Here is a 26664-nt window from a genome sequence, read left to right on the forward strand (position 1 = left end):
ATAAGAGTATATAATAATAAATTTATATTTGTTTATATGCATTTCAGTGTGAAATGTTTTTGTTTATTATATGCCTACTTAGAAATAAAGTGCATTAAAACGCTTTTGAAAATACTATTTTTGTATTCAGCTGTATTTCTTCGATAAAGATACTGGGCGGTTTAAACCACGTCAAATTCAATGACAGAATTTTCAAAGCATTTAAAATGCTTGTCATTTCATGTTTGTAATAATTAACGATTATGCTAATGAAAGAAGCTGCATTTGTGCTTATAAATCTTGTTTGTATATGAGTAAGCACATATGTCAGTTTAGTGTCGGTAAATGGTGACTTAAACGGCTTACTTCTGACAGTTTAGAAGCATTGAATTTGACATAAAGAAAACTCCGGTTTAGTGCAGCATATAAGAAGTATTTCTAGATACATATATTACACATTGGAATAATTGAAAATATTTGAAGGTTTGGTAGGCTGTAGCGTCACCTGTAAAATATATTTATGCTGCGGCAGATGTAAATAAAATGGGAAAGTAAAGGCACCCTTTACAAATATTTCGATTTGAGCATAATCAATTATGTATATTAGGTTGTCGAAAAAGTCTTTTCGTATTTCTAATCAAACTTCAACTTATTTCTTTTATATTTATAATGAACTTTAGAAACCCAAATATGTGAGATTTTGTTTGAACACTAGATGTTTCCGCTAGATACATTATTTCATCAGTGTAAAACTTTTATGGTTTTTTGGCGAAAAACTGCGACAAGTAATTTTCGCATTAAAGGAGTTCTGCTTTGACCGAAACAAATCGTAGTCCGATGTGCAAGTTCAGGGCTATTTGGTGGATACATCGAAACTTTCTAGCCAAGCTCCCCAGTTTTGCAGAGTCATCAAAGATATGTGTGGTCTAGCGTTGTCCCGATGGCAAACGAAGCCCTTTCTGTTGATCAGTTCTGGCCGTTTGTTTCGATTGATTGCTCCAATCTTGTCAGTTGTTGACAGTAAAATGAAAAATTAATCGTTCGACCAGGCTGCAGCAGCTCAAAGTGCATGATTCCTTTCTAATTTCACAAAACAATCAGGAAAACCTTTCGAGACGTCAATCCTGGCTATGCGACAACGTTTTGTCCATGATCTTTTTCTCACTTTATTGACGTATTATTTATTATGTTGATTTCCTTAGAGATATCATAGCTGGTTATGTGACGCTCCTGGTCTATCTTTTCCATAATTTAATCAACTTTTTCAACAATAGGTCAAGCGGACCGTGGGCATCTTTCACATCGAGCATCACATCAGCATCGTCTCCGTAAGCTTCACAAATTACTTTGGTGGCTTGCGTGGCAATTTTCCCTTTTTTGTACAACAATTTCAAAATATAGCGAATTTCTTCATTACTTTCACTCATTTTTAAAAAGACGTAGCTTTTTTCAACTTCCCTGATTTTAAATTTGTTTAGTTAAATCTCACCTTTTCAACACTATATCGTATGACACAATGTGATTGGTAGCAGTGGAAATATCCGACTGCAACGATATTTATTGACAAAATACGGAAATACTTTTTCGATTGATATTTAAAGAATGCTAATAATATAATTCAGAAGTATTTCAATCCAGCTTTGCTAATCTGATGATTTATTTTATAATTATTTATAATCTTGAAAATATACTAATTTTATTTGAACGATTCGTATATGTATTACTTGGTAGAATACCATATACGAGCAGCGTCGATCAGTAATAACAAATATATGAAAACTTCAACCCCAGCACCATATATCATTACACAATAAATCTTTTGAGTGAAGTTTTTGAGTTTTTATGTACTCAGACATATTCGTATTCATCTCAAAGTAATGATGTTTCCTGAAGATTTTCTATCTCTTTCTCTTACTACAGGTCGCAGGTAGAAGAAGGAAAAATAAACTGCAAATTTAGAGGTATCAATAGTAATAATCCCCCAATGTTTGGAATGAGGTAAATTTTCAGGTACCCAAAGATATTCACACTCATATGCACATATGAGAAAAGTAGTGATGTTTTCAAAAGGACTTCCTTTTACCACCATTTTGTTTAGACAGGTCGAAGGTACAAGAGAACACTAACGAGAAAGTAGAAATACATAGCACTTCTTTATTTAACACATTTTTTGTCTCTTTCACACACACACAAACTTAAGTAATACCATTTCCTTGCAATCCAATACTCTTTTACCTGACTGTAAAAGATCAGGTATATTTATCTTAAAAATATCCATACAAAATTAAGTAAAAAATGATTCTGAAAAGTTCCTTAGTTTGGCAGTTTGGTAAGTATATATCGTCATCTAAATTGAAAAATAACGTATCATCGAAAAAAAATCCTTTTTAGATGTAATAACCAATATAGAACATATATTCAATATGTGTGTATAATAACGAATATATAACCATTTTATACCGAAAACCCTAATTTTCTTTTAATATTCGTGGTTTTTTCTATATCGTTCTTTTCGTCTGTAAACTTATGAAAAGTGATGTTACGTTATTTTACACTTTAGTTGACGATATATATATATTTCATATATACAATTTATAGTCCATCCAATTTACATATAAATAATTTGAAACATATTATTTTTCCAATTTTATGTATTTGTCATTCGTAACGAAATCTGCAAATGCCTCTCATCGCTTTTTGTCTTTGTTCTCATAGCTTTTGAGGCAGAAAATCTCTAAAGTTGTGCTCGGTTGAGCACAAGTAGCAAAGTTCATTGACAAATTTAAATTAATAATTATTTCTTGCATCAGTATTCAGCAATTAGATTTAATATTTTCGCAATACTTCCCATTTTGACCTTCCCCAATGCGAGTTTTTGCTTCTAAGCTGGAAAATTAGTTATTTACGCTTCAGTGAAGTTTACGACTTAAAAGTGTTTGCAATCACTGCAGCATCTATACAAAAATATTCGCGATGGTATTTAAATTTAAATGTAGGAAAAAACATTCTTTTAAATAAAAATCTGAATGCAAAAAATGTGATTGGATTCATATATACAAATATGAATGCAAAAAATGTGATTGGATCATATATGAACTGCAATTTCTTAGTTATGTTTGACAAATCAATTTTTCAATTGAGTTTAGACTTGTCACGTCAGAGATTTTCAAACCAAGGTACATTTTTTAAAGCTGATTTAAATTTTTATACATTTGATGGCAAAAATGTGAAGTGAGATAGATATTTTTATACATATGTACTATTAGAAAACCAACAGAATTGGAGTGTGTTACAAAATATTTTATACTCATTGTCTTGACGATTAAAGATCTCTAAATGAGGTCATAAATTTGCAAATGAAAACATGATTAGAAATTGTGATTTCGTCTTCTTCTTTTACTGGTATTATCATCAATACTTTTAAGTTTTGGCCTGACATAAAAGTTCCTTCAACATTTCTGAAACGCCCGCGTCTTCTCTATCATCCATTCTCACACCATGATCAAGCCAAAGCCGCTGCTGAATGTTTATTTCCTGAATATGGACCATGCCGTGCTTTGAGCCTACTAAAATTTTGTTAATGTGAACAATGTCGATCCCAGCAATTTCGCCAGATTCCCTGAAAGTTGGTTTACCGTGATAATTTAGCCTCAGTTTGGTAAATCTGAACAGTTGAGAAGAAGTGTGTATATGATTCCACCACTTTGATGATTTTCGTAAATGGATCAATTCCATTCTATATCTACTGTTTAGGGAAGTACAATAAACCTCCAACTCAACTATCAGAATAGTTATGCTTAGTGACAGAGAGTAGAGAGGGGTATTGGCAACAACTCCATGGCATGCGCTATATGTAATCAACCTCCCAAGAGACATACTCAGAGTGAATGCAGACATATTGTCTCAGGGGAGATCAATCTTTGTCAATCTGATGGCATAGCGACAAGCTGTTTTGCAATTTCCAGCGATCCAGTTGTGACCGGGCTCTTAAACAAGTCGGGTGGTGAAACAATAAATGTCAAGCCTTTAGCAGCTCTGCCATCAGAATGAATGCAGACTTCTCGAACGAAAGTCAGAACAGTATATCTGTGACTCCGATTGCACCCAACTCCGCATTGAGAACACTATAGTGGTATGGTAGCCTGAAGCAGAACTCCCGACAAAATACTTATCCTACCAACTTTTTAAAAAGCTTCCATCCATCTTAAGTAGCGAATGATGATGAAAAGAGGTTAGTAAGCATTCCAACAATAAATTTAAGTACTTCCCAACCCTAATTAAAGTAATTTAGCTACAAAATGTTTCAAATCATGTACGGCATATATCGAACTGAATTATGGTAATATTTTTTTATAGCATAAAGATAAATTGTGCTATAAATAATATTAATTGAATCATTTATGGTATGCATTTGTAAACAAACGCTGACACAAATCACATAATTCATGTGATGAGAATGAGAAATAGTTTAAGTGCAAAGCATTACAGGACTGTGAAGCTATTTTCGAGCTGCACTGAGCAAAGCTTTAGGAGTGGTCTAATAGCAAATATAAATAAAAATGCCTGGGATGGGCAGTAGTTTAGTTTTGAAGGCATGCCCTCTGAGGCTTTTTTGGTGTTTCAATGAAGGAGTGAATTTTTAAAAAAATTATTAATATTTTGTTTTTAAATAATACAAGCATTTAAAAAATTTAAAGATATTTAAAAAAAATTGAATTTGGTTAAATTTTACACAAAATTTGTTTATGCCTCTTTTAGGAGTTTTTGGTACTTAGTTGTGGTTCTGAGAAGTGGTTTTTAAATTAAAGTAACTACTACGGTGGTATTAAGTAAAATTAATTAAAATTTAATTTTTGTCAAATAAATTAATCGATAAAAAATAATTTCGAAAATGTGGTCTTTATAGCGTAAATTATCTTTAAAAATTAAAAAATCAAGCTTTTGACTATTAATTAAGTGGCAACATTGTTGGGCATAATAATAAATAAATAAATATTTCATAAATGTGGCAATATTGGCCTGTCTTTATAGAGTAAAGTTGCTGTGAAAATAAAAAATCAAACTTTTGACTATTAATTAAGTGGCAACATTGTTGGGCATAATAATAAATAAATAAATATTTCATAAATGTGGCAATATTGGCCTGTCTTTATAGAGTAAAGTTGCTGTGAAAATAAAAAATCAAACTTTTGACTATTAATTAAGTGGCAACATTGTTAGACATATTTGTGAAAATCTCGAAACTCTTAAAAATCATTTCTATACAGTAAAACTATACCTCTAAAAAGTGTGTTGCCAGCCTGAGACAATTTAATAGTTATACAAAAAGTTGTGTATTAGAGCGGGACAGCGGGATATGTAAGCTGATATCAAATGCAATGTTATAAAAATTATATGGCAAACTTTGGTGCGTTTTTTAAATTAATTATTTCCAAAATTGAAAGAAATTATAATTTTTAATTTTCAAGGAATCAAAACAAAAAAAAAAAAAATAAATATTTTGCAATAAAATATGCAAAAAATATACTTTTATATATTTAAATATTGGTTAGGACTGTCCACGTTGAGCTAACGATAATGCAATTAAATTACATGCTTTAAAAATTTTTATAATTTTTTCATTACAGGTGGACACTCTATACCCGTATATCCTTTTAATGTCACTTTATAATTGACATTCCTCTTTTATGGGTGCGTTGGGTATAAAAAATAGCCGCCGAAGTAAAGCTAATATAAATGCAGCTATTACAAAAGCAAAAGTAAAAACATTTTGGATTGCAGCTAGACACCAGCCATTGCAATAACAACATCTACATAAACGTACTGGCAGCTGGCCAACCATGTAAACAGAGCAAAAAGCTCAAAAGCTCTCAGCCAAAAAAGCTTCGCCAACAGCATTATTTGTATTAAGGTGCTCACCTCAGTTCCACTCTTCGGCATTTGCTGTGTGCAGTATGGCTTTTGAATTGCTCAATATGTTGAAGCTAAACGCCGGCGCAGCTGCTATTACCGCTGTTTTTGTTGTTGCGGGTGTTTCAAATGTTTGAATTTTGAGCTTTTTATGGCTGCTTTGCTTTTATTTTTTACGAGTATGGATTTTTTTGTTGTTGTTGATTTTGCCAATGTTGTTACTGCAGTTGGGTAAAAGCAAAAAAAACTTTAAAGTTTTTCGATTTTTATATAAAAACTATAAATAAACGTATTTGCGGCTCATTTCGAGATTTGTAAGCGTCGCGTTCGCAAGTTGGTCGAAAAATAGAAAAACGGTTTAATGAATTTTGAACCAAAAAACGAAACAAGTTTTTAATTATTGTGCAAATAATAAATGGGAAACGGCTTAATTTTTCGACCAACAATGTTTTGAAGTGCTGCAAAGTTAGATTGAAGTGAAGAGAAAAGGAAAGTTTTTTTACAACAAAATAACAAAATTAAAGCAAAAAAAAAAAAAAAAAAAAAAAAAAAAAAAAAAAAAACAAAAAAACACAAATCGAAACAAAAAATGAAACATTTTATTTTGGGAAAAAAATCTTGAAACAAAAATTGTAAAAACTATTTTATTTCCAAATAAAAATAAATGCTATAAAAATCGAAAGTGCTCCACTGCTTCAAAAATCCGTGCAAAAATATTTAAATAAAACTCCGTGCAGCATTTACTTCAGAAAATAAATTTTTCCTCCTCACAACCCACTAAGAAACATTTCGCTAGTAGTATATCAGGCCAGTTAAAATGTTGAATCATTATATTTTCTGCTTTGCTGCCATTGCGGCAATACTCGGAAGTGCAACGGCAGCAACAACGTCTAACGGCGGCGCTGTTTCGGACAACTTGGATGAGTACACAACGAGCGCCGTGCTGCCATCGGCAATAGCAGCTACACTAGCCGATGCGCCAGCAGCAACAACACCGCAAAATGGAGCAATAACAGCACCGTCACCACCAATTCCTCCACCTGCGCCCCAACTGCCGAACGTTGGCGTGCTGGCCTACGACAGAGTAGGCATAAGCGATGGCGTGGAATTTAGTCCAAGTGAGTGGTTAGATGCATACAAACAACATATGAATTTTTACAAAAAAAGAGTAATAAAAAAATATGCAAAATAAAGTGTGTGTGTGTGTGTGTGTGCTTTGTATGCAATTGCCAAAGCAGCTTTTTTGGCAAACTTACTACATTTGCAATTTGTATTTCTGAGCAGCGGTGGTATTTCGCTGCGCTTATGCAATTTTTATTTAGACGAAAGAACTTGAAAATCAAATGCGCAAAAACTTTAGTTTTTTTCTACCGCGCCATCTTATATGTATACCAGCGCAGGCGCGCAGCTACTAGGTTTGCGAAAGCTGTCAAGCGCGTTTCTTACTTAAGTCTTTTGTTTACATCATTGGCGCGTATCATTTTTACGCGCGAAAGGTGGAACTAATCGTTTATTTTAAGTGTAATAATAATAATTTAATAATTTCGGTATTATAACTAATAGCCAATGCTGTGGTTGTTGTAGGAAATGGCGTTTATAAGAGAGGAAGGAAATGAGTAAAACCTAGTAATTAAGCAAATTGAATAGTGAATTGAGACGAAGGCTGAAAAGTATTGTTCAATGAATTGTTTTTTTTTATTAAAAGGGCGCTTATAAGTGAAAAATTATTATCTTATTATTTTTTAATTTATTTCATTTTTATAATTATATGTAAGTAAATTTGTTTTGTTATTATAAAATTAAGGAAAAAGTTGAAAAAGCATAATGTTATTTCAAATTCGAATTAATAATGTAATTTTCTTGTAAATTGAGGAGCATACCTATGCATATCCTAACCATAAATAACTACAAAAACGCAACATCATTTTTCATAAGTTTAGGGGCGCAGGAAAAACGATATATGTAATAGAACCACTCATATTGAAAACACAATTGACGTTTGGTTATAAAATGGTTATATATTTGTTATATCTGACATTTTATGATACATATTGGGTAGTGTTGGAAAGGTGAAATTTTAAGCTCCATTTAACCCCAAAAGAAATCTAATTCGGGTAAGTTGGGAAAAAGTTGTTCAAAAAGGAGAAATTCGCTATATTTCGAAATTTTTGTATAAAAAGCATGCAGCAAAACCACAATCGCTCGCTTCCGTTCTGGAAATTTCGATTTACACTGTTGGAAAAATGTCTCTATCGGAAAAATAGCAAAAAATGGTCGAGCAAAATGGTACACATTATTAGTATAGATAAAAAAAAAAATAAATTGAAGTTTGATTAGAAATACGAAAAGACTTTTTCGACTACCCAACATATGTATGTGAAATGATGTACAGAAACGTAAGTAATAAAAACTTGTGATTTTTTTGATGATGCATTGTTTTGCATTTTATTTATTTATTTGTCCCCTTACTTCGGAATGCTTTTCGAGTAGTTTTAGTTTTTCAAGTTTTGATGATAATCTCTCTTATCCTGATTGATAGCTCCTCGTTTTAGCAAAGAAATGTCAAAAAACATGAAATCGAAGTATTATTACCACAAAAGCAAGTGATGCTTTCATTTGCTGTACACCATTTAACACAGAAATCAAAGTTGTAGTACATATTTCACTCATCCAGGAGAGTAAGTCGTGGATTTCTTTTCTTAATATATCTTTATTTATTGAATTTGAATTGTTTGAAGCCTAACAATAAGTATTAAAATCTTAAATCGAATTAAAGCTAGGCAAGCTCAAAGTTCTAGTTGAGCCTGTTTGGTAGTTTTTACTTTTTAGAAGGCTGGTAGATTACAGGACTGAAGTAAGGTATTAATAATGGATTTGAATTATTACGTAGTTTGATCTTATAGCTCTTTCAGGGAAAAAATATTTTTTTTGTTTTTCCAAATTTATAATTTCATTCATTATGAAATTTCGAAAAAAATTTAATAAATAATTTAATTGAATTGAATTAAATTTTTATTTTACATTAGCGTGACTCAAATAATAGTTTAAATATTTATTTAAATATTTAATTTGCTATATATATAGAAGTATGCAAAAAAATAATTAATTAACGTAATTAGTAATTTGGCAAAATTTTAATTAAACTTTAATTAAATTAAATTAATTAATTAAATTTTTACAATTTAATAGTATATTTAAATGTAATTAAGTAATGTTTAAATTAAATTCTAATTACATTAATTAATTTTAATATTTTTGTTTTTATCTTTAAATGCCTATTATAATATAAATAAGTCAAACATTTTTTGAGTCGCAGCCCCCTAAAGTGAAGCCGCTTATTTCAATCATATAATAAAAAAAAAATGAATGTAAATGAAATGAGACTTTGCACGAATAATGGCTTTGAGGTGTGTCATTTCATGACACAAAATTGTAATATGACTGTTCAAGCCCCTGATACACATACCGGATATATATCATCATATAGCTTATATAAAAATTATTGAACTTCCGGTTTTCTTAATTCCGCATATATCGGCCAATATGTGAAATTGATTATGATAGTGATAGTGAAATGAAAGAGCGTGTTTTGCTAATAACAATGCCTCTTTCTGGTCTATACTGGTCATTGTATGAGTTATACATTTAAATTTTTTTTTGAAAATATGTTCTCGGGTATACCTGACTAACGTCAAAAGTTTATGGACCTCCAATATGAACTAAATCGATAACTGATGATTTCCGACTTCCAACCTCTCTTTAAACTATTGAGATTGGTTAAAATGTATCTTATTATAGTGAACCCGTTTAGCTTGAACAAATTTTTGATATTGCACTGAAGTTAAGTGGGGAAGCTTTCCAAAAAATGCTGGAAGTATTGCTCCAACTTCGACCCTAGCAAGCTGCATGAGTATGGTATGTTCGGTTACATCCGAAATTTACCCTTCTATTCCGTTTTTATGTCCATTCCTCAAGTATTGGTTCAACACTAATATTTAACTTAAAGATATTCTCCACTCCAATAAGAAGTTTTAAGCTCTTTTAATCGCCGGAACCCTTCTCCAGTTGTCTCAAATGCATAATATTCTGATTAGTAACCATTTTTAATGGGATGCTGTAATTAAACTATATTTCTTCGCTATGGAGAAAAGTCAAATTAATATTTATTTATACCAAAAGCGCGTAAAAGCTCACAATGAAGGTTAAAGGACTTCATACTAATTAGTATGCAAAGAGGATAAGACTGAGTATAATGACTATTGTAAAAGCTAGCATAAGGAAAAAGAAGAAAGAAAAGAGAGCAAACAGTAAAACATCTTCTATGTTTTTGCTAGACATTAATAAAAAAGAAAGAAAACTATCGTTTTAAACTTAATCAGAAGAAGGGGGTTTTTTAGGAGAGGAAACAATAGAGTGAGTGAATATTAGTCCTGGTGGTATCACAATGGGACAGATGTCGTCAAACAGTCACTCTACCTACCTCATTAATAAAAAAATGTTTATATTTTTTAAACTTAAGCATTTGTTATGTTATTTTGCGCTAAGAATTTTTTCATAAAAATTACTTGATGTAATACTGCTATATCCAAGTCATATTCTGGACTTTAAAACCTAAAATATATAAGATCTGAAAATAGCACTATCCTCTATCCGGCTCTTCAGCGGCTTTAATGAAAATAAATAATATATAAACTGAGCACTATTTTATTCAAAGAATTTTAGGAGGATCACAAAACTTTTTATTTAATTGACAACAGTAAAAGTTCAGTTAAATGGTTAGACATTGAATTAAATTTTAAACAAAACAACAAATATAACAATCTTCAAATTATCGTGTAAAAACAAAGTTCTTTTTTTTAATTTTTTTTAAATGAATTAATTAAATGCGTTAAAAACCTTAAAAACCAAAAATATAAAATAAAATATAAGTAATCCTATTTTATTTATGGATTAATGTACACACTGTACAAAAAAGGTTGGAAATTTTACGCTGATCTTTTTTTACACTCAATCTGATTTCATTGTGTTAATGTAATGGATGATAGCATCATATTTCGAATTTTCTGACTTTCTTCTCAAGCGCGACTTTATAGCGCCGAACTGCATGTTACACGACGGTTGATCTTCCTCTAACGAATTGCTGATTGTACTCGGCGGCGTAGGAATTGCGGATGAACGTCGAACTCTAGTAGTCTTAACTTTGTGCTCAGTATTTGGAGCTGATGGTACAGCATTGCTTCTGGCCCTATTTATAGCAGCACCGTTATACTCTTCGTCATCATCTCCTGTTATATGCACAAAGTGCGTGTTTTCCTTGCTTGATTCCTGGCGTGTTTTTCGACGCCTTGCACTAATCGGTGTGGTTGCGGAGCTTGGTGTAGGGGGAACTGTGTAGCTTGTTTCCTCTTTTACTGAGGATTTACGTTGTTTCTTTGTGGTTACAGCTACCTTCATGTTGAGGTCGTCGTCGTCAGCTGTTACGTGCTTCCGTTTCAGATTTCGTCCAACCACACTTGACTCAGTGACGATGGCAGTTGCTGTTACGTTGCTGTCAGGAGCCTTTATAGGTGACAGCGAAGTATCTGTCTCCGGAGTGAGACACAGAGATGATATTTTGCGGAATTTCTTACCTCTCAGATGGGGTGTTGATGTTGCGTTTTTATTTTGCTTTTCTCGCATATTACTTTTCTCCGCAATGATCTCACGTAATTTTTTTCTTAACATATCAAATTTTTTATGATTATAAATAATGTCTGAGCAGCACAAATTTTCCATTTCAGATTTTTATATGTTTTTTTGAAAGATAATATTCGTTCAAATGAGCGAGGAGCTGCTGAAACTTAGATTTCGTTTTTACTTTCCAGGGCGTGATAACGCGGAAACACCGAAACGTCGAGGCTTGTTGAAACAAAGTTTTTAACTGCCAAGTAATTATTTTTAAAATTTGCTTGCCGTAGGTGTAAGACTTCTATTAGTGTGCACTAATGAGCGACTGACGTTTGTCTGGACGTTAGCCTTTTCTTAAGCGTTCTTACCTAGGTATAATGCATAGACATAGGCAGCAAATAAGGATCAGCTCAAGGAGCAGGTAGAAAGTTATGTACACACACGTAAGTGTAAGTGTAATAGAGTAGGCGGTGCTCATAATAATAGAATAACAGTGCTGTGAAGTGATAAAATTATCCAAATCACAGAAATTGTAAGAAGAAACTAATAAAGCACATTTCAAAATATATTAAAGCTAATGAAATAAATATGTGTTATGAATTTTTCGAAAATAATATTTGAGTGAATTGAAAATAAATATTTAATTAATATAATTTAAAATATTTATTGGGTTTTGAAAATTTCAATAATATATTGAGACATTTTTTGATGCTTTCGGCAGTAACATTTTTTTTAGGGCGTTCGCCTCGTTCAAACTTACTTTTCAATGTTTCCCATGATCCAGGGTTCAATACAATTCTTGGCTCAAACATCTATGTATCAGCCTACGAACTTTCCAGACCTGTTAAAATACGACTGTACTACTTACTTACAAAGAATCAGAGGAAATATTACCTTTGAAATATACTTTTTTTACTTTTGAATATACTTTAAAGTTTCCATTTTGAACTATATTTTAGATTGGCTCACTATTAGGTATTTCTGTAGTTTCTTCAAATTATAAATAGATTAGAAACCCCTGGATTTTAATTTTTTTTATTTGTTGTCTGATTAGCTATTTCCAAAATGTTTTCACTCAATAAGATAATAAAAACGTCGATTGATTGAAACCCATTAATCCCTTAAGCAGTCATATCATAGAAGAATGTAGAATCCTTTGTAGGACTTTTTCAGCAATAATTCATAAGTTAGCTAAAACTTTTCAAGCTTTACAGAGGAAATATTACCTCTGAAATATACTTTAAAGTTTCCATTTTGAACTATTTTAGATAGCATGAAGAGGTATATTCGAAGATTGGCTCACTATTAGATATTTCTGTAGTCTCTTCAAATTATAAATAGATTAGAAACCCCTGGATTTTAATTTTTTTTATTTGTTGTCTGATTAGCTATTTCCAAAATGTTTTCACTCAATAAGATAATAAAAACGTCGATTGATTGAAACCAATTAATCCCTTAATCTGTCATATCATAGAAGAATGTAGAATCCTTTGTAGGACCTTTTCATCAATAATTCATAAGTTAGCTAAAACTKTTCAAGCTTTACAGAGGAAATATAACACACAAGGGTTAAATGACTACATATTAGCGTATGTGAGTTGTTTTTTGTTTCCTCAAAAAGGCTTTGTTCTGGGATAAAACTAAGGGATTAAATTAGAGCGCTCTATTTTCAGAAAACACAAACAAATACAAAATATTCGCTCTATTTTCAGAAAACACAAAACAATAAAAACACAAACAAATACAAAATATTCTATATATATATTTATGATTGCTTATTTCAAATATATTTTGAATCTCTAAGGAAAGTTTCTTGTTTTTATGTTTTCTATTGAACTTTGTTTTGTGAGTAAAATACATGGTAGATGTAAGATTATGTTTAGTTTAGTTCGGGTTAAATGACCGCATTTTAGTACATGTGCTTTGTTCTGGTGGAAAACAAAAAGGATTAAATTAAAGCAAAGTTTAAAAACGGCTGTCACTGTATTTAACTAGTTAAATGAAGTTAAAAAAAATTCATAACAAAGGAAACTCGTTTAAGAGGTATTTAGTGCACTTTATTATATTAAAGAATTTCCTTCTCTCATTATAAGTATAAACTGAATTCCAAAGAATAAATATATGGTCACTAAAAGATCCATTTCAAAGACTTGTGTATTCACACGGTAATATTTTCTTTTAAAAATTATTATATTTTTCAAAAAGTTTTTTTTTTAACTTTCTGAAATCTGGGTTTTAATTTTGTTTGTTTACTTTACTAAAGAAAATTAGAAAACAAAATTTTTTTGTTTTTAAATTTCGGGAATCTGTAAAAAATATGTAATGGTGGGTATTTCAACAACGACTAAAAATCGTTCGAAAACTAATCCACTTGTTCCAAAGAAGCAAAGTGATTAAGGACTTGGAAATTGATTTAGCCTGCACTTGTTGCTATCTCTATCTTTATCCATTATCAAATCTCACACAAAGAAGGACAGGTAGCAATTAAATCTCCTTTGTTACGCTAACGAGTTTTCGAGAACTTAGCTACCTGAAACTTAAGAAAGCCTTTAAGGGTCTGGCAAATGCATTGCAACAGGATGTGTATAAAAGGGCCTTCTGAACTCAACAATGTCAAACACATTCGAGCTATCGAAAGCGAAGAATCTCTAAAGCTCAACTAGCAAAAAAAGTAAAGAAATAAAATTTGGGAAAAATGTCTGACAATTACGATCAAGAAGTGATGACACCAATAAACTACAGTCATAAAAAGTTTCGTGCAGCTATGTATAATATTGATTGTGATAATGAATTGCTCACCCCGTTGTATACGCGACCAATGCAAAACGAAGCTATGTATATCAAGGAAGAAAATAATGATGAAGACTCATACGAAAGTTATGTATTGAATAATAGTAACCATTTCGATGTATATATGATGCAAGAATTTCCGTTGGATTTAAGCTTGCGACCCCGCTTGACTAGCACACCAATTCACCAGCAAAACAAAGACGTTGAGCAAGCATACAAGCTGGAATATATTCCAGACTTCTACAGGGTGATAGGTAGTTATGAGAGGCCACTCAGACCAGGCGCATTGTTAGATCTAAATATGGTGCATGAATCATATATTGCTCCTCTAACTATTGATGTTGGCGATCAAATGGACTTGATGGAAGAAATAAATGCTTTTATGAACTCCGCAACCTCTTCAACAGAAGCCGTGAGAGATTATAGAAATGACAATCCGGCGAATAAATCAAAAAATAATTTAGATGATAGTGAGAAGATAGCACAAAATACTACAGAACTGGAACACAAGGAGACCGATACAGAAATAACGGATGATGTAATAGAGGCAGCATTGATCTTGCTAAGGATGAAAAAAGGAACATGGAAGAGATCTCAGCCGGGAGGTATGATTGAGCAGGAACCACCACAAAAGAAATGCAAATTGGATTAAGGTTAAAAATACTTGACGGAGCACAGATTGTGTACAAAATATCTAGCAAATAAGGACACCTTCTATCTGAGATATAAAAAGAAAGTAGTGTTAAGTAGTCATATACGAGTACACAGCTAGTAGATTATGAATGTTCCTATGGAAGAGGTAGACTTAGGATACGATATATTATATATAATATAGTTACTATAGGATATTAAGGAATATATATATTTATAAAAAATATAATATTCAAAAAAAATTATATGAACTTTTGAAGGTCTAATTTTCATAGTGTGTAATATTTATAATATTATTGAAATATATTTGAAATCGAAATTCAAATTATTACGGTCGTAGAACGGGTTATCAACAGTGCAATTTCCGTAGATTTCGGCGGAAAAAAAGCTATATTTTTTAAGCAAAATACGACCATATAACGAAATTAAAAGAAAAATTAACTATAGAAGTAAAACTGTATCGTAAGCGCACAGTAAGTAAAATTGATTGCATATAAAATGTTCGACTTAGTCTTTTGCACTTAGGCCCGTTTTTTCAATGTTTGGTTAGTAACCATCAGCCAGTTAATGCTGGTTAACTTAACCAAGACTTTGTTTTGGTAAAAAAAAACTTTTTTATGAAAGTATTATATGTACTGTAATTGATATGTGAGTACATAGATATGTATAAGGTGCTTTCCAAAGCAAACAGGACAATTTAATGGGATTTTCGATCAAATAATCGGTCACAAGCGTGGAGCAATTTTTGGTCGTCAGTCAATTTGTGCGGAACAAACTGTGCACACACATTTCGTAAGCCCAAATGTTCGGTCAAAATGCGAAAAATCTATGTTTTGGAGATATTCCATTTCATTTCAATGAATTTCTTTCTCGCACAGTTTCGATGGAATTTTCGGTGATCACAGATTTTGATTGGCTCACACGTTGATCGTCATTTATGCTCTCACGACCACTTTGAAACGTTGAAACCACTCTGCTACGGGATAGGCAAACGTTGCAATGAACTTGTTTCATCAATTGAAATGTTTGGGTAAAAGTTTTGCCAATTTTAAAACAAAATTTAATGTTTGCTCTTTGTTTATAGCTCATTTTCGTACCGATAACACAAACATACTGACACTGCAATGCAAATGCAATAACTTCACTGCCAATCAATGAAATGTCATGAAATAACAAAAATATTGCAGATTCTAACGCATCAGCCGAGATATAGATGGCGCCACCAGAAGTCGCAAGATCCAAAAACTCTTGTTTATTTTGGAACGAAAGTTGTATGTAGGCGTTAGGCTCACTACGCTACTTCTACTTTGACTTATTGCAAACTTGCATAAATAAGTCGATGCGTAAAGTAAATATGTATATATAGTATGTGAGAATGAGGCAAATACAAAATTGTGAAAGATATAGATTTGTATAGTGCGATGCACTTAGACTTCAACCGCCGGAGTTGCTCAAATAATCATTGGAAACACTCGTTACCGAAGCTCATGGCAACGTGCAAAAATGAGACCGTCTAAAAGATGAATCAAGTGGCAAAAAATGACATTAAAATGTTCACTGCACGCGAAAAGTCATTACATATGAAAGATAACTAAGCAAAGGTAGAATAACAAAGAAACGAGAAACGACGGCAAATAGTGCGAAAAAAACACAAGCAAATATATTACTGACCTACATCAATTCGCAATGTTGCTGTCATGTCGACTAAAGTCAGACTTAGCTACACAAATATCACAACAACGTTACTAATATTCCTATATAATATTAATATTTGTCCAAATGTTCAAAAATAAGCACCTTAAGCATTTAAGCGCATCATTGTTGGCCAAATAAACGCAAAAACTTTATCACTAGGTTAAAGTAAGCCGCTAACATAGAGAACCCACTGTAACTAAAAATTACCAAAAAGTATGTGCGAAAACAAAAAGCAAAAATGAAAAAGAAAATAGGAGTAAAAAAAAAATATGCAAAATCAAAGAGCAAAATAGAGTCAATGAATAAATGGTAAATAGCATGGAAGCTGTTAGCGCATGAGCACGAAAAATTAAGCTATACCACACACTATTGCTCCGGTTTCTGTCTGTTAAGCCCAATTAATGAATATGAATGTTGACAGCAGTCGAGCAGGAGAATGCTTACTTATATACGTATGGCAAGGGTGTAGTCGCAGGGGAGTTGATCTGTGTTGAATGCAGTTTTGAAATATAAGTGGAAGATTTTAGATGTTTACTAATATATAATATGTAAAACAAAGTGAGATTGTTTCTTTGACATACTGTGAACACACCCTAAAACAAAAAATAGAAACAACGGTTGTCGGTAAGTTTTAGATACATTTTTGTTTAAATAAAATAATTATAAATTTAAGTAAAAAATAATACATATTTCACATTAAACAATTTAGGTATCTAAGATGCATGTAAACTCCGATTTTCATCTATAAGGCATACAACCACTTCTTACTAAAACTCAAATGAACATAACCTTGTAACTAAAGTGGTTATCCCTTAAACAAACTGAGGATATATGGGGTTGAATAAAAGTATGAAAAACGAGAAGTAATGATCGGGGATATGCCAAAAATATGGTCGCATCTTGCCACTCGGAAACCAAATTGCAAAAAAGGCAAAAAAGTCGTTTCCGAAATGATATACAATTTTGTGACAAAAAACGAATTAGATTGTGTTCCACTAAACTTTTTTCAAGTGAACTTATATTTTGTTAGAGGAGAAAGAGTCAGATTCAGCACCAGTATTTGATTGGTTTTATGAAGCCAATTAAATCCCGGATTTAATGCTTGAAGATCAGATATTGTGAAATAGTATATAGGTTTGCACCAAATTCCAGAATTTTAATATATTTTTATTAAATTTCTCGAAACAAAAGTGTTGTGCTTAATATGATTTGGAATAGTTTACAATTACATATTGCAATATGTGATACTTAACTTTTGGGAATGGATGAAAACACTCCAGCTCTGAGAGTATTCGCCAAGGTACCCACCGGCGGAAGCAGAGGAAGGGGAAGACCCCCCTTCCGTTGGAAAGACCAGGTAGAGAATGACCTGGCTACACTTGTAATCTCCAATTGGCGCCTATAAAGAAGAAGAATATAATACTTAACTCGTGGGAATATTAAGTATCAATGGAACCGACTAATTTAAAGTACCTAAACGGTTTTGGGATTTTATCAAGATTTCAGGCATATTTTGTTATAAAGTAAAGTGTTATTGCCCATATTATTTTATTCCACAAGACATAGCTGGAAAAAGAATTCCGGAGCGTGATGACGTCAGATGAATTAAACTAGAAATAAATGAACGATTAATAAAAACCTAAAATACAAGTTCTAAGTCTTCTTCCTTTTGCCGAACAAAAATCTAAGTTTAGCTAATGCCACCAAGAAAACATTTGAAATAAGTCAGGCAACTGTAAATTACTTACAAAACATATCAAACCTATACGAATATGCACTCTGTACCTCTTTGAAGTATGAAGTGCTTGAGTATGAAGAAGAAGAGAAAAAGGCACAAAATAGTTATGGTAAAATGTATGACTTAAACATTTTCAAAAATTTTGACTTTCTCAATAAAAACTTTCACAGGGCATGCTGCTCTTAGTAAGCATTTTTCACAGATTATCTTATGACAATTGATGGTTGAGAAAAAGTTTTATTCCAGAATACATTCTAACCTTTCTAAATTTATAATATTTTTGTACCTCTTATACTAAAAACGGGCTACTTTTACATAGTCGCTTTTTGAAATGGATAAACACATGTAATTATATACATTAATACATTAGGGTGGTTGAAAAAAAAAATAAATTTTTTCACTTTTCTAATAATTTTGCCCCAAATATGAGATCTTAATATTATTAGAAAGTTTCGTTTTTTAGTATGTATTATTTTTCTTCATTGTTGGAAAGAACGACGATTTTTACGAAAACAATATAGTAGAGAATTTTAAAACAGATTCACATTCAATGTCCAAAAAAAAGCCGCGATATTTCTTTTTAATAGTACTTAATTATGAATCTTTAATTCCAGTAAGAAGTAAAAAATTGGAAATTTGGAAAGAAATAGTTGATAGTGAGTAATGGATTTTGATGGAATTCCAAAGCGACGAAGCTTTCTATCAATATTGCGAACTCATATTGAAACAGTATTTCTGGGGTATCTACCAATAAATTTTTCAGAAAATAAATTTAAAAAAGTTATACATACTTTTACCCACCCTAATACACACATTAGTATTTTATATTCGATATAATCCAAATACTCAGCCAAAAACGCGTAAAAAATTACAAAAATTATAAATTTTTGCAACAAATCTCCCGATGTACATTTTTTACCCACCCTAATACAAATATAATTATTTTATATTTGATATAATTCAAATATTCAGAATAATAAAGCGTCATAAATTATCAAAAATATACATTTTTGTCATAGATCTCGCGATGTATATATTTTTGACCCACCCTAATACACATATAATTATTGATATATTGATAATTGATATAATCCAAATTCTCGGGCTGCTAAGGCGTTATAAATTTCAAAGAATATAAATTTTTGCAATAGATCGAGATCTTGATAGTTTAATATATCTAAAATTGTCATATTTAATAAAATTTCTTTATAAGCAACATTTAAATATTTACATTTCATATAAACTTTATACGCATTTTAATAATACTAGAAACCATCAAGTAAACAAATATCAGCATTTTTAAGCCGAAAAAATCAATAGAAATTCAATCACGTTACCCCCATCAGCAATAATGCGCCGTAACCGGCAATGCGCATTGCTATTTGTATATATATATATATATGTGCATATGTTTGTCTGTTTGCCGTAATACTCTTCATTTTCGATACGCTTTTCATCTCGCTATCAAAGCCATGTTTACCTACATATTAATAATGACAACAACAAACTATAATTGCCGCGTTCGCGCCACCGAGCGCTTAGGGCATCAGTAACCGATAAACGAGCGTGCTATGGTAATTGGAATTTCATACAAAGCTGTTGTATTTACATTACATTTGTTGGCTGCAAGAGGTACCGTTATGCACTGTTTAGTGATATTTATGCGCACGCAGCAGTGAGTGAGTCAATGCAGTTGGCAACACCGGCACATATATAGATCACGCGCTTGTTTTCATTTCTTTTGAACCTGAGCCACTTGAGTATGAACGCGTGTGTGTGTGTGGATTGTATAATATGTGGTTAATTGTGTAATTGGGCAAATAGAGAAAAGTGCGATGAAAGATTTGATGTGTGTTTAATGGGTGTGAGTTGTGTGCACGCGGCTTTTTGCGATTGCAAGTTGCTCGCTTAAGTCTTTTGTATTGAATGCGTGATTCTCGACTGGGAAGTCAAGCGATGGAGAAATATGTGTGAATTTTCAGTAGATTTCGCAATGCAAACAAACAGATGCTTATATGAATACATCACTATAAGTTGTTTACAAATATTTGTCTATTTATTTTCATGGCCAACACACTCAACTAAGCAAAATACAAGTGTCAGATCTTGCCTTGCCATCATGTTTATATGTCAAATTTTGCTCCAAATTTCATACGATTTACCATATACGTTATGTTGAAATAACTGTGCATCTCTCTATACATATATATGTACATTTGTATGTACATATGCAATTGAACTTATTTGCTTTAACCTTTCTATGCTTGTTTGTATGTATTTCTGAGCATGTTTTGCTTTTTATGAGTCGTATGTGACTATTTGGGGTAATCTGTCAAGTGGGTCAAGTTCAATTGGAGTATTAACAAAGGAAATTTATTGTATAAATGTAGACTTTTGTAATAGGAGTAACTGGCGATTGTGCATCTACATATGTGCACTCGTAATAAAGCCTAAAAACAATTATATTCACTGTAGTCAAATAAAAACTAATTGAATATGGTGGAAAACCCGTGCTTGTCGGCACTTTTGCATCATGAAAAAATGCTTAAAAAAACATATTTCACAGGTAGCGAGGTGTTTGTTACACAAAGTATTACTATTATTAAAATTAAGATAAAGCGATCTTATCTGTTTGTCAAAAACTAAAAATTACAACACTTTAGAAATATTGAAACTGAACAGCAAATCAGAAATATTTTGTTATAAGAAATAAAAACTTATTGAAATCAATATAATATCACAGAAATCTGATATAATATACATAAAATAATTGAAAATCATTACATGCAATATAATATAAAAAATTAATGTATTTTTATGGGTTAGTTTGTATGGCAGCTATATGCTATAGTGGTTCGATTGGGAAATTTTTTTCGGAGATTATAGCGTTGCTTTCAATATTTACGTATGCTCAATATCGTAAAAGTATCTGCTAAAAATAAAAAATGTCTATACAAGAACTAAAATTGCATCGTTCAGTTTGTATGGCAGCAGTATGCTATATTGGTCCGATCTAAATAATTTCGTCAAAGATTGTAGTGATGCTTTAAATAATAATTTGTAAATATACTTTGTAAAATGAAAACGGTTTTCTTACAAGGACTAAGTTTTTGCTTACTGGTATATATTTTAGGCACAATCAAACAGTGTTTTGAGTAAAATACGTTCTGTAATTTTCATTGAGCTAACTCACATATTGGCCGATATACAATTGTGTCCAACATACCGTAAGCTGGAAGATCGAAAATTTTTAAATTAGGCATATAGGCTCATGGAAGTATCGAAACGATTGAACCAATTTTTGATACCCACAATTGCTATTGTCAGGAAAGTATTTTATCAGAATTTCAGTTGTATATTTCACACATTGATTACTATTTTCGGTCAAAGTCAATTATAGATACTGGGGTCCACATATTCAGTACCTAGGGTTTTGAATAGTTTCGATTGGATTTGGACAAATTATTAAATGAGAGGAGTATTAAAAGAATGTCACGAACTAAACTTAGTCGAAATCGGTTGGTCAAGTCCCGAGATATATATTTCACCAAAAAGTGGGAGGTACCACGTCCATTGGCATAAAGCTCTCTCATGCCATTTCGAAGGTAAAATTTAATTAATTTATAGTGCTTTTAGTAGATTTGAACAGTACCGTTATATGGGAAGTAAACGGAATTATCTAACGATTTCATCCATTTTGACACAGTCGGTAAGAGTTCTTATAATATTCGAGCTGAGCAAATTTGGTTGTTGTAGTTTAGTAGTTTAGGAGATATGTGCATTAAGAATGTAATAAATACTGTTATAAATCATGGGCGGATGATTTAGTTTTGGTCGGATGGAAATAAACATATAATTGAAAGCTGAAAAGTTTTATATTAAATATAGTAGTATTTATACAGTATAATATCATGGTGGAAAAATTTCAAACTGACCTTCTAATATTAAATTCTACTAAATTGTAAAAATAAAGAAATGTAAATCGTAAACGGGCGGGTGATTTACTTTATTGCAATGTATAAACTTGTAGTCAGGTTGAATAGAAAAATTTCACAAAACTTTTGCAGATCGATTATAAATATAGATATAATATCAAATAGGAAAAATTATACATTGAAATTTGCACACGGCTGCAATGAGTATCGTTGCTTTCACCGTTGTTTCCTATTTTTCCAGTTACTAATTTTTCTATGTTGGAATTGGATTTATTAACAATTTAATCTGTGCTTTGCTTCACTTTGCAACTTTAGTGGTATCTTAGCATTATTTTTTATATGCAAAATTGGAGACAGTCTTTAATTCTGTTTCTGAAATAAAATGGTAAATTTCTGGATTAAATTTCTGTTATTTTATATTCTTTCAGAGTAGTAAAATTACAAATAAGCCATTTAGCCTTTGGAGGGGGAGGGGGAAATTTCTTTCTATTATCAATCTGAATTCGCCACTGTAAATATATCTGAGTCTCAGTGGCGTCAATCACTGACTTGCCCAACAAGAAGGCAAACGTGGCATGAATGGAATATGAGCGGCACTTATTGATTATTAAAATTTCAAAAGGAAATGTCATTCCTAAAGACTAGTCGGAGTGATAGCATATCACTGTCTAATTGGCAGACATGCTAGCAGAATAAGTGCTATAATGACGATTGCAGAAGCTGTCAAGAGGTAGAATAAGGAGATTATAAAAAAACATCATTAAACATCTTCTATGCGAATGGTAGATTTTATATAGGGAAATAATCGCAACTATTAATCGAGAATTGCTTGGCGATGTTTCGGAGGTTGCAAAAATAAGACTTTTCGTGCTGATGAAATCAAGTGCATAAGTCGGTTTAGAGAGATAACAATAGACAATAAAGTGAATGAATATTCGATTGTAATCCAATATAATGAGTAGGTTCGGAGAGGAGATAATAGTATGAGTTAATATTCCATTATAATCCAATACTTTAAATTAACCTGATATTGAAATAGAAACAAATATAATTGTAATTATTTATACATATTTATTTAAGTATTAGCTAGTATCTAAGGAGGTGAGTTAAAGAAATAATTAGAAAAAATATGGAAAAATTAATCAAGTCAACTTTTGACTACAATCACTGCAACCACACGATTTTTCAACTATATGTATTTCAACACAATTGGCACGAAGTATTGTAACTCTGTGCAGTAAGCTTTGTGGGAATTATCGCGTAATATAAATTAATTGAAATTGCAACAACAAAACTCAACATATATTAATATTTTATCATAAAAGTATTGCAAAACTCTAATTGCCACATTAAGCGTGGTCAGTTGGTTGTTTGGACGTGGCAACAGTAACGAAGTTTCATTATTAAAAATTCCTACACATACACACATTTTATTTCTATCAATTATTTCCTTCAAATGCGTATTTGCTGGTCTTATTTCTTAAAGAAAATTCCAACTACAAAAATATCATTTTCGTTTTCGACTTTGCTCGTACGCGGTGCAGCAAACTATGAGTGTCCAAGGCAAATTCAATTAAGCAAATGTTAATAAAAAAATCGCCTTCGTTTAATTATGAAGCGTATGAGGTAGTGGTGGTGGCTTTAATGAGCCGTGAAGCTTGATTAAGTACAGTGCCGTATTGTGCAAGTCTATAAATTATTGTAGTGATTATTTATATTTTTGAAGTGATTGTTTAATTTATATATATTATTCAGAAGAAGTTTTGTTAAAAAAAAAATCTTTTGGGTGGAAATGTAACCCAAGTTGGGAATTATTTACTTTATTAATATTTTAGAATGATTGTGATAATGCATGCTTTATACATGAAAGACTAATGAAATAAAATTAAAAATTTTTCGGCATCCCGTTTTATGAAACCCAAAATTCCGGAAATTATTTATTATATTAACATTTTAAACTGATTATATTGCTGGCATACTGGCCTATAGATGAAATATTAATAAAATACAATTTAAAAATTTTCGGAATCCCGTTTTATGAATCCCGAAATTTCGAGATGGATCAAATAATTGAGTCCTATACATGAATTGATAACGAATATAAATTAAAAATTTTCGCGATCCCGTTTCACGAATCTCGAAATTTATGGATTTATCAAAAAATCGTGCTCTATACATGAAATGCTAAGAAAATAATATTCCAAATTTAACTTCTTGAAGCTTAGTTATAGAGTTATCTCGGATAAGATTTGAACTAGTTGCCAGATAGCTGCAGCCTAGCTGTAGCCAGTTACAAACTAGTTACGATCTAATATACGAATTAATTTGGGACTAGCTTCGACCTAGTAATGAACTGATTAGACACTGCTATTTACTAGAGTTTCGGATAAGATGCGAAGCAGATAATGGTTAAGTAGGGACGATATATAGACGAATTACATACTATAAACTAGTTATGAACTGGTTACGGGGACGATATATAGACTAATTACATACTATAAACTAGTTATAAAATGGTTACGGTCTAGTTACAGACTGATTGCGACTAGTTGGATATTTGTTACATTACAGGCTAATTACCAGCTATATGAGGCTTATTTTCGGATTATTTGCAATATAGTCTTGGACTAGACTGAAACTAGTGGCCGACTAGTTTCCGCTAGTTGCGAACTGATAGTTTGAAAGGCGTTTTTCTCGAAACGCTTGAAACGACCGACTTGAAATTTTCACAAAACCTTCTCAGATATGTTTGTTCGATAATTATTTATTTAAGTCACATTGAAGCGCTAATTCATTTCTAAAAAGCACATTTTTAGAAACCGCATTTTCTATTGAAAATTATTTTTGCTTTTTGGATTTCATATAATTTTAACCAAACAACACCCGATTCTCCTCATTTTTCAGTACCATCCGAACCGAGTGCCACCAACAACTACTTTGAAGTCGCGCCCTGTGACCTTAAGGCAGTCGACAAAAATGAGTGCATACGCAATCTCTTCGCGCAAATCGTACCTCAACTGAAGGTGAGTATTGGAAGACCAATAGACTTTGCACTTTTCAACTAAATGCTGTCTTTTTCCTTATTTTCAAACAGGCTGGCTTACCTCAGTACGGCATGTCCTCAATCGATCCGTATTTCTATCGTCGTGGCATTTTCCGTTACGACAACGAGGGCGTGCAAGGTGGTCTGCTCATCAAAAATATGTACATTAACGGTATTAGTGAATTCAAAGTGAACACATTCCTATCGAATTTCACTGAGAAAACGTTTATTGTCAAGCTGAGCATCGAAATACCGCAAATCAAGGCGAATGGACAATTTAAGGCCGATGTGAAATTCGGTGGCTTGCGTTTGGTGCCGAAGGGACCCTTCAACATAACGATCGGTATGGTCTAAGCAATGGATGATTTGAGTTTACCTTAAATTTCAATATTTTTTAATTGTAGATAACATACGCGCTACAATTCTGACCGACGGTTTGTTGGAGAACACCGAGGCGGGTCGTCGCTTGAAATTGAATCGCTTGAATGCCAATGTGGCTGTGGGCGATGCACGCATCATAGCGAATGGCATTTTCAGCGACCGCAATTTGAGTGAGTAAAGAGGAAAAGAGAAGGAGAAAATGAAATATAGAGAGTGAAAAAGATATATGGAGAGAGTGAGAAACATAGAGATGGAAAAAGATAGTGAAAAAACAATGTATATATTAAAATAATTTATGTATCTAATACAAGGATGTATAGTATATATTTACATGCCAAAAGAGAGAGAGAGTGTCAGAAAAAATATATAGAGAGAGTGAAAAACATAGCTAAGGACATATAGGAAAACAAAAATTTATTTTATAACTTATATTTGTAATAAATTTCCACTTAATTTTCAGATGCAATGATTTTGAATTTGGTGAACGAGAATCTGCCAGAAATCACCCGAGTAGGCATACCGGCTACACGCGAGCAGTGGGCACCCATTTTCACCACACATATCAATCAATTCTTTGCGAATGTTCCCATTGATAAATTCTTGATAGAGTAAACATTCCATTTTTATATACGCAGATGTATGTATGTATGTTCGCGAGAAGTTCAAAGCGAAAACTCATTTAAATATTCGCCCTACAAAACTTACATATTTTTTAAGTGCACATACGTAAATTTAGTAAGCAATTTAATTATTAATATACATATATACAATTTAAGAGAAAAAAATTAAGATTTTAGTTTCTAGTTTAAGTTATTCATTACCAAGAACGATGCATGTATTTATTTAAATATTATTGCATGATATGCCCTAATGTA

General features: G+C 31.8%; 1 protein-coding gene across 1 annotated transcript; it reads left to right on the forward strand.

The window, feature by feature from the left end:
- Positions 1-6414: 6414 nt before the first annotated feature.
- On the forward strand, positions 6415-26664 carry LOC108967808. Its single transcript, XM_018931435.1, has 5 exons — positions 6415-7007; positions 25270-25388; positions 25460-25751; positions 25813-25959; positions 26250-26664. The coding sequence occupies exons 1-5, from the start codon at positions 6707-6709 to the stop codon at positions 26399-26401; spliced, it is 1011 nt and encodes a 336-aa protein (XP_018786980.1). The 5' UTR covers positions 6415-6706; the 3' UTR covers positions 26402-26664.

Source organism: Bactrocera latifrons, unplaced genomic scaffold (assembly GCF_001853355.1).
Source record: "Bactrocera latifrons isolate USDA-ARS-PBARC rearing strain unplaced genomic scaffold, ASM185335v1 scaffold_2, whole genome shotgun sequence".
In the NCBI taxonomy this organism is placed as follows: Eukaryota; Metazoa; Arthropoda; class Insecta; order Diptera; family Tephritidae; genus Bactrocera; species Bactrocera latifrons.

Coding starts and splice junctions, on each gene's coding strand:
- LOC108967808 (XM_018931435.1), top strand. CDS start 6,707: ATGTTGAATCATTATATTTTCTGCTTTGCTGCCATTGCGGCAATACTC. Junction 25,389..25,459: donor AAATCGTACCTCAACTGAAG/GTGAGTATTGGA, acceptor ATTTTCAAACAG/GCTGGCTTACCTCAGTACGG. Junction 25,752..25,812: donor ACCCTTCAACATAACGATCG/GTATGGTCTAAG, acceptor TTTTAATTGTAG/ATAACATACGCGCTACAATT.